At 46.0% G+C, this 9,882-nt stretch overlaps 1 protein-coding gene across 6 annotated transcripts; it reads left to right on the plus strand.

Annotated features, from left to right (window-relative positions):
- Window positions 1-4,236: 4,236 nt before the first annotated feature.
- SRSF2 (serine and arginine rich splicing factor 2) lies at window positions 4,237-9,141 on the plus strand. 6 transcript variants are annotated; one of them, XR_005779434.1, is made up of 4 exons: window positions 4,246-4,741; window positions 5,898-6,196; window positions 8,281-8,390; window positions 8,779-9,141. XR_005779434.1 is itself a non-coding variant. In XM_040434786.1 (3 exons), exons 1-2 carry the CDS (start codon window positions 4,371-4,373, stop codon window positions 6,187-6,189), a joined length of 663 nt encoding a protein of 220 aa, XP_040290720.1. In that variant the 5' UTR covers window positions 4,246-4,370; the 3' UTR covers window positions 6,190-6,196; window positions 8,281-9,141. The 6 variants fall into 6 exon arrangements, 3 of the variants coding, with proteins under 3 accessions (XP_040290721.1, XP_040290720.1, XP_040290719.1); XR_005779433.1 differs by having other exon boundaries at window positions 4,247-4,741; window positions 5,898-6,498; XM_040434786.1 differs by having other exon boundaries at window positions 8,281-9,141.
- The last annotated feature ends 741 nt before the right edge of the window (window positions 9,142-9,882 follow it).

Raw genomic sequence — 9,882 nt, forward strand, 5'->3', positions numbered from 1 at the left:
GTGCTGATAACTTTAAAACGCTTTGACTTATCCAGGCCGTTCTGAGATTGTTTTTTCGTCACATATTGTACTTCATGACACTGGTAAAATGAAGTCAAAAATTTTTATTTTTATTTATAAAAAAATACCAAATTTACCAAAATTTGTAAAAAATTGCAAATTTCCAAGTTTCAATTTCTCTACTTCTATAATACATAGTAATACCTCCAAAAATAGTTATTACTTTACATTCCCCATATGTCTACTTCATGTTTGGATCATTTTGAGAATGACATTTTATTTTTTGGGGATGTTACAAAGCTTAGAAGTTTAGAAGCAAATCTTGAAATTTTTCAGAAATTTTCAAAAACCCAATTTTTAGGGACCAGTTCAGGTCTGAAGTCACTTTGCGAGGCTTACATAATAGAAACCACCCAAAAATGACCCCATTCTATAAACTACACCCCTCAAGGTATTCAAAACTGATTTTACAAACTTTGTTAACCCTTTAGGTGTTCCACAAGAATTAATGGAAAATAGAGATACAATTTCAAAATTTCACTTTTTGGGCAGATTTTCCATTTTAATAATTTTTTTCCAGTTACAAAGCAAGGGTTAACAGCTAAACCAAACTCAATATTTATGGCCCTGATTCTGTACTTTACAGAAACACCCATATGTGGTCGTAATCAGCTGTACGGGCACACGGTAGGGCGCAGAAGGAAAGGAGTGCCATATGGTTTTTGGAAGGCAGATTTTGCTGGACTGTTTGTTTTTACACCATGTCCCATTTGAAGCCCCCCTGATGCACCACTAGAGTAGAAACTCCAAAAAAGTGACCCCCATCTAAGAAACTACACCCCCAAGGTATTCAAAACAGATTTTACAAACGTCTTTAACCCTTTAGGTGTTCCACAAGAGTTATTGGCAATTTGTAAAATTGCCAATACCCCTCAAGGTATTCAAAACAGATTTTACAAACGTCGTTAACCCTTTAGGTGTTCCACAAGAGTTATTGGCAATTGGAGATGAAATTTCAGAATTTCAATTTTTTGGCAAATTTTCCATTTTAATCCATTTTTCCCAGTAACAAAGCAAGGGTTAACAGCCAAACAAAACTCAATATTTATGGCCCTGATTCTGCAGTTTACAGAAACACCCCATATGTGGTCGTAATCAGCTGTACGGGCACACGGCAAGGCGAGGTTTTTGGAAGGCAGGTTTTGCTGGACTGGTTTTTTTGACACCATGTCCCATTTGAAGCCCCCCTGATGCACCCCTAGAGTAGAAACTCCAAAAAAGTGACCCCATTTTAGAAACTACGGGATAGGTTGGCAGTTTTGTTTGTACTAGTTTAGGGTACATATGATTTTTGGTTGCTCTATATTACACTTTTTGTGAGGCAAGATAACAAGAAATAGCTGTTTTGGCACCGTTTTTATTTTTTGTTATTTACAACATTCATCTGACAGGTTAGATTATGTGATATTTTTATAGACCAGGTTGTCACGGATGCGGCGATACCTAATATGTATACTTTTTTTTATTTATGTAAGTTTTAGACAATGATTTCAATTTTTAAACAAAAAAAAAATCATGTTTTAGTGTCTCCATATTCTGAGAGCCATAGTTTTTTGAGTTTTTGGGAGATTACCTTGGGTAGGGTATGATTTTTGCGGGATGAGATGACGGTTTTATTGGCACTATTTTGAGGTGCGTATGACTTTTTGATCGCTTGCTATTAAACTTTTTGTGATGTAAGGTGACAAAAAATTGTTTATTTAGCACAGTTTTTATTTTAAAAAAAATTACACTGTTCATCTCAGGGGTTAGGTCATGTGATATTTTTATAGAGCCGGTCGATACGGACGCTGCGATACCTAATATGTATACTTTTTATTTATTTATGTAAGTTTTACACAATAATATAATTTTTTGAACAAAAAAAAAATCATGTTTTAGTGTCTCCATATTCTGAGAGCCATAGTTTTTTGAGTTTTTGGGCGATTATCTTAGGTAGGGTCTCATTTTTTGCGGGATGAGATGACGGTTTGATTGGCACTATTTTGGGGTGCATATGACTTTTTGATCGCTTGCTATTACACTTTTTGTGATGTAAGGTGACCAAAAATGGTTTATTTACCACAGTTTTTATATACGGACGCGGCGATACCTAATATATATACTTTTTTTTCCCCCTATTTTTTAACAATTTTTTTTACTTTATTTGGGGAAAATGACTTTTTTGTTTATTTTTACTTGAAATTTTTAATTTTTTGGGGGGAAAACTTTATTTTTTCACTTTATTTTTTGTCCCGCTTTGGGACTTTTTGGGGTATATTCCTTTACAATGCATTCCAATACTTCTGTATTGGAATGCATTGGCTGGAGTAAGGCCTCATGCACACGACCGTTGTGTGCATCCGTGTCCGTTGTTCCGTGATTTTCTGCGGACCCATTGACTTTCAACGGGTCCGTGGAAAACTCGGAAAATGCATCGTTTGTAATCCGCGTCCGTGATCCGTGTTTCCAGTCCGTCAAAAAAATAGGACCTGTCAATGGGTCCGTGAAAAAACAGGGAGGCACACAAGATTGTCATCCGCGTCCGTGATCTGTGTCCGTTTTTTTCCTATCATTTTCAAGGCAAACTTGACTTAGATTTTTTTTTCACTTTTCTTGTCTGGTGATCCTCCAAAAATCAAGGAAGACACACGGGAAAAAAAACGGACATGGATCACGGAACAACGGAACCCCGTTTTGCGGACCGTGAAAAAATACTGTCGTGTGAATGAGGCCTAATACTGTGTGTATTACTCATACAGCTTCCGGGGCCTGTGAGATCCAGGGGGCTGGATCTCACAGGCTCTTCACCGGAAGGCAGCGCAGATGCCTCAGGAAGGCATCGCGCTGCCTTCCATGCCATCGGGTCCCCCCCCACAGCCCCATGGGGACCCGATGGCACCACCGCCGCACGAGGTAAAAGCCTCAAACCGAAGGTCTGAATTGACCTGCGGTTTGCGGCGATCGCCGACGCGGGGGGGGGGGGGTGGGGGCATTTAGCCGAGGTGCCTGCTCAATGATTTGAGCAGGCACCGTGTTCTGATCACCGCCCACCGGGCGGCGGTGATCGGAAACAACACATGACGTACCGGTACATCATGTGTCCCTAAGGGGTTAAGGCTCCATTCACATGTCCGTGTGTGTTTTGCGGATCCGTAAAACACAGACACCGGCAATGTGCATTCTGCATTTTGCGGACCGCACATCGCCGGCACTTAATAGAAAATGCCTAATCTTGTCCGCAATTGCGGACAAGAATAGGACATGTTCTATCTTTTTGGGGAACGGAGTTGCGGACCCGGAAGTGCGGATCTGCAATTCCGGATCCGGGCAGCACATCGTGCAGTCCCATAGAAATGAATGGGTCCGCACGTCCACAAAATGCGGAACAGAATTGTGGACGTGTGAATGGACCCTAATTCTGGGAAATACTATGGTGGGCTTTATTACTACTGGGGAACTATAAGAGGACATTTACTATAGGGGCACTATGGTGGACTTTTATTTTACCTATGGGGTGCACTAATACTACAGGTGGGCTTAGAACATTAATTCTGGGGAATACTATGGTGAGTTTTATTACTACTGGGGGCACTATAAGGGTACATTTACTATAGGGACACACTATGGGGGCTTTATTACTACTGGGGCACTATGGTAGGCTTTGTTACTTATGGGGTGGTACTAATACTACCGGGACACTACAGGTGGGCATAGAACATTAATTCTGGAGAATACTATGGTGGGCTTTATTACTGCTGGGGCTCTATAGGAGGGCAGTGGCACACTATGGGGGATTAATGACCGCTGGTTCCGCACTACGATGGACTTTATTACTACTGGAGACACTATGGGGGAATTGGTACTTCTAGGGACACTATAGACTAGGGTGCATTATTACTTCTGGTGATTTTAGAGACTATGCTAGCCATACACGATAGACATGAGAGCCGTTTTGGGAGCTTTGCCTCCCCTTCACTTGAGAGGACATTTTTATGACACACATAAAGAACAGCCTCATGTACACGACGATACACGCCGGTAGCCGCCATCTTGTGGAGAGCGGAGCCGCCGAGGGGCGGGGCTAGCAGCAACATCACCAATGAGAATTTTTTTTTCCTGTGGGCTTCTACGTTCCTGATTGGCTCCGATTAGGGGGTGGGGCAGCAATCAGACTAGCTGCCGCCATTTTGTAGCCGCGGTTATAAGGCTGGTTAGCGGGCCGCGCTGCGCTCTGTCTTGCAGCTCGCCTGAGGTGGAGAGTTCGCAGAGGCCAGCAGCAGCAGTGCTCGGCACGCTATCTACAAAGCGCACTACCAACAACCGCTACCATGGCAGACATGAGCTACGGGCGCCCTCCGCCTGACGTGGAGGGCATGACTTCCCTCAAAGTGGACAACCTGACGTACCGCACGTCCCCGGAGACCCTGCGCCGCGTCTTTGAGAAGTACGGCCGGGTGGGCGACGTGTACATCCCGCGGGACCGCTACACCAAGGAAAGCCGCGGCTTCGCCTTCGTCCGCTTCCACGACAAGCGCGACGCCGAGGACGCGATGGACGCCATGGACGGAGCCGTGCTGGACGGCCGGGAGCTGCGGGTGCAGATGGCGCGCTACGGCCGCCCGCCCGATTCCCACCACAGCCGCCGAGGCCCACCACCCCGGAGGTACGGAGACTACGGCGGCCGCCGCAGCAGCAGGAGGTGAGTGTGACACGACCACTACAACTCTCAGCGTGCTGCTTATTATGATGGGAGTTGTAGTTACGTTATCACCGCCGCCGCTCTGCTCTTAGACCAGGCCTCCATGCGGAGATTTCAAGATGGCGCCGCCGTTGTGCGCCAGACTTGGTTACCCGCCGCCTCCTAGCACGTGTGTGGGCGCCATAATCGAGGGGGGCGGGGCAGTGGTCACGTGGTGGACTCTAGACTACCTCCGGTGTCTCCTGGCTGATGGCCTGCACCTCGGACGCTGGATTCCCTGTAGTTACTGCTCCTCATCAGACCAGGGGATGCTATGGCCTGGGGCACATCAGCCATGTGCTGGACCGGAAGGAGCCCTGTTATCAGAATGGATGATGCTCCTGGTGTCCATCCTCTACACATTGGTGGTTTGCGCTGCTTTCATGTTGGTGTTTTTATTCTGATTTTGACCTATGAGACAGGATCTCAAAACTCGAATAAAACATTTCCTTTTCATTTCAAGGGATTGTCCTAGCCATATGCCCCCATGGAGATGAGACCACTCCTTTAATATATCTGGACGCACCTGGTTGTATTAAAGGGGTGTTCCCATTTTAGACAATGGGGGCATATCGCTACGATGTCAGATGGGTAGGCACCACCGTACACACTAGTTGGTCGGCTGGTCCTGCTGAGATCTTGATGGTTTGTCCTCAGATTTGCGGGGGGCTGACTTTTGCCGCCCCCAATGATCCACTGTTTGAAGAGGTTCCGGTGCTGTAGGATTTCAGCTCTAGGGCTACACGGTGACATGTTGTGTGGTAATAACAGTAATGTGCCATGTGATAGTCGCACAAACATCCAACTTGTTGCAAGTCAGTGCGACGCCATTGAATCGTTATAAAAAAAATGTGACTTGTAGCCCGAGCCGAAATCTTCAAATCCTGGCAGCAGCTCAGGGCTCTATACTGTTTGGCATTGGTACAAGTTTAGTCAGTAGGCGGCCTGCTGTTGTAGCCCTGTTTGTCTCTTGTACATAGGTATTGGGCCCTCCTTCAGTGTGTGTTCCCTTGTTTCACACTAGCATTAAGAGACTGAAAATATGCCGACAGTAGGCATGACAAAAAACCGCTCCGCCTTATCTGCCAATTCTTAACTTGTTTTACCTATGTTCTAGCCCAAGGCGAAGAAGACGCAGTCGGTCCAGAAGCAAGAGCCGATCGAGGTCACGTAGCCGATCACGTTACAGTCGCTCCAAGTCCCGGTCCCGCACCAGATCCCGTTCCAGTTCCAAGTCTCGCTCTGCCCGGAGATCAAAGTCCAAGTCTTCCACTGTGTCCAGATCCCGCTCTCGCTCCCGGTCTCGCTCTAGATCTAAGACGACGCCTCCGCCAAAGAACTCCTCCAAATCAAGATCAAGATCACCGACTCCGCCCCCTAAAACTCCAGAGGAAGAGCCATCTACTTAGACTGGAGGTAATGTGTGCCTGGAGCATGTGCTGTCTGGGGTCCGGGGGGGTTTGTCGTGCGGTCTAGTTAGCTATACTGCAGCCGCTGCTATCCGGACAAGGTTTGTATGTTTACCAGGTCTTGCTGTAGGTTGCTGGGGATGTCTGGGTTTTATACTGTATCCATCTGATTGTTTAAACCAATATCTGCATTTTCCTCTCAAAGCTGCGGGCTCCAGTTGCTTAAGGAGTAGTGAGCTGTATTGCAGATATTAAGTGGTTTTTCCTGATCCTCCAGAGAGCAGTTTCTGTGGGCGTGTAATGGAGCAGGTTTGTTTCTGTCGTTAAAGATGCACTATCCTGGAATCTGTCAGACGCTGTTATACCTGCCATATACCTTTGAGACAACACCCAATGGGGAGCAGCCCCTGCCATACACCTCTGGCGGCAGGTTATCTCCTTGAAGTACAAAGCATAGGGCATGTTAACATATGCCGCCAGGGAAGTCTGTACACCGCCAAACGCATTGGTTAGGTATTGGCAACCTCCAGCATTCCAGCTGTTCTGAAACTACAACTCCCAGAATCCTTCTTTCACTTCTCTGGGAGTTACAATTACAGCCGATTATCTAAGAGTTGTAGTTTCTCAGTAGCTGGAGAGCCAAGGGTTGCTGATCCCTGCATTAGATAATCAGCCCTGCGGGAATCTACAGGTTCGGCTGACTCATTTAACATGTATGGTGACGTTGTTGGTTCGTTCATGTGGGACATAATTGGAGGAAAGGTTTATGGCAGAATCTGCATAGGGTTACATGTGGATTTCACCCTTTGTATTGCAAAGCATGAAATCCACAGCATAAGGGTACTTTCACACTTGCGCCAGAGGATTCCGGCAGCCACTTCCGTCGCTGAAACTGCTTGTTGGGTCCGGATGTGGATCCGTCTCACAAATGCATTGCAATACCTGACCCGCCGTCATCCGGAAGAACTGATCTGGTATTTTCTCATTTTTGAAGGTCTGCACAGACCGCAAAACCAAATCCGTTTTGCCGGAATACTTGATGCCAGATTCGGCATTCCGGCAAGTGTTCAGGATTTTTGGCCGGAGAGAACTTTAGCATGCATTTTCTCCGGCCAAAAAACATAAGCGGGACTGAACTGATGCATCCTGAACGGATTGCTCTCCATTCAGAATGCATTAGGATAAAACTGATCAGTTTTTTTCAGTGTATTAAGCTACTTTCTCACTTTCGGCAGGACTGATCCGACAGGCTGTTCACCCTGTCGGATCCGTCCTTCTGCTATTTCGCCAGACCGCCGCTCCGTCCCCATTGACTATAATGGGGGCGGAGCTCCGGTGCATGGCGAAAGGCCGCCGGACTAAAAGGCCTGCATGTCCGGCGGCCTCTCACCGCGAGCTGGCATACTGCGTCGGAGCTCCGCCCCATTATAGTCAATGGGGACGGTCCGGCGGCACAGTGAAATAGCAGAAGGACGGATCTGACAGGGTGAACAGCCTGTCAGATCCGTCCTGCCGCAAGTGTGAAAGTAGCCTTAAGCCCCTGTGACGGAACTCAATACCGGAAAAGAAACGCTAGTGTGAAAGTACCTTAAATCTACTTTCTGTGGTTTTAAAAATCGGCTTCACATGTCAGTGTCTGCACATGTATTTTGTGAAGCGTGTAGATATTTGTTTAAACCTCATCCCCTTTGCTGCTGTGGATTTTGTTGGAAAATCTGCTGCGTGATCATACACTAAGGCTGTAGGCACTTCAGAAGACTCTGCAGCGTTCCCCTAACATCACATAGAAGCAGGAGGACCCCTGGATAAGGAGCGCTTGGGGCTGCCTCTTTCAAGGATAGTGTGTCTTTAATCCTTAACTGTTTGGTCTTTCAGCCGTAATCTCAAGTTTACTGACAAATGCTTCACGTAATCCCACATCGAGACCCTCCAGCCTACATTCAGTTCACGTTACCCCAAGCAGGGACCCTAAACACAAAGCCAAGACTCCCTCCTCCATTGGAGGTCTTATCACCTCTTACATGCGTGTGCTGTATTTAATGCTGACGTCTTAAAGTGCTTCTCACAGATGTTTCTTCTCACAACCTCCAGAGTCGTCTTAAAGGCACCCGCCCCGCTGGACCTGTCTGGGATGATAACTGTACAGTAAATGTACAGCCCTTGGAATTGTACATGGAGCAAGCAAACAGCCTTCCGAAAAGGTGGTTATCTGTATGATTTGTTTTTCTATACTTTTACCAGTTTAATTTGCGCCTGATGTGGCAGACTCTTATTTTATGTGCCATTTTTGTTGCTATTCCAATTTCTTGTAATTTAGTGAACGACAACAGATTTCATTGTTCTCTTGGATGCTCGAGGTAAAACGTTGCTGTTTAATACATTGTCTTTCGGCCGCAGGCTGTCAGTCAATGCCTCCGCTTTGGATACAAAAGCTTCATTTAATAAATGTCAGACATTTTCATGTATGTAACTGCATTTTAATGGGAGGTACTGAAATGCAAATGTATTTAGTATGAGATGCTGTTGTAAGGGCGTGTTTTTATTTGACCACATCTCTAATCTTTTCTCTTGTGTATTTTTGTGCACTAGGCGCAGTTGTGTAGCAGTTGAGTATTGCTGGTTAGCTGTTAAGGTGGCGTGTTGCAGTGCAGAGTGCTTGGCTGTTTCCCGTTTTCTCCTGATTGCTCCTGTGTAACGCAGAAACACAAATGGCTGTCCAGTTTGTTAGCTTTCCTGACAACTGCACGTCCAGTCGCCCGGGCCTTGCATAAAATAACGGAGCATACAGTGAGCACCTCTAACTGATGATAAACACCTTCTTTTACAGAACCTTGTAAATCCGATGTCATGCAGGTGTCATTCCTTTTGTATGTACTGATATCTGGCTCTGTAACATTCTGTACTATAACCACTCTTTATGTAGTTAATAAAAAGTTCTTTATAAAACTCTTGTCTGTGATGTGACTGGCACCTGTCTGAATAAAATCCACCATCTCACAGGACCGAGCTCTAATACACTTGTGCAAGCACAAACTTGCTTTCTGTGTAAGCACCTGGTCTCCCAGAGCATGTGCCTGATGAGGTCTGGGCCATGTCATAAATTAGGCGCATCCTTCAGCACAAGGGGGAAATCTTAGTCTGATGTAAAGCCGTTCTATGATAAATGACTCCCATAGAATTCAATGGAACTGCATGCAGTCTGGAGAACACAAACAGCACATGGACATGCGAATAAGCCTTAAAATAATTTTCTGAGATTTTACTACTGATGACCTATCTTCTGTATAGGTCATCATTATTTGATCGGTGGGGGGTCCAACACCCAGGACCCCTGCAAATCAGCTGTTTGAGAAGGCAGCAGAGTTCACATGAGCACCACAGCCTTATGTCGTACATTGTATAGCAGCTGTGCTTGGTATTGCAGCTTGGCCCCATTCACTTAAATGGGGCTGAGCTGCACCTAGGTCATGTGACCAATGAACATATCAATGGCCTAGAGAAGGCTGTGAGGCTACTGCAAGCGCCACTTCTCAAACAGCTGATTGCCCAGGGTCCCAGTTGTCAGACCCCCACTGATCAGATACAAATGGGTCATTGGTATTAAAATCCCTTAAAAGCTTTGTTCACATTTCAGTCTGTCATGCTATCCACAATTTTTCCCTGGCACCCCCAGGACAGGAAATGACATAGAAG

This window comes from Bufo bufo, chromosome 6 (assembly GCF_905171765.1).
Source record: "Bufo bufo chromosome 6, aBufBuf1.1, whole genome shotgun sequence".
Lineage (NCBI taxonomy): Eukaryota > Metazoa > Chordata > Amphibia > Anura > Bufonidae > Bufo > Bufo bufo.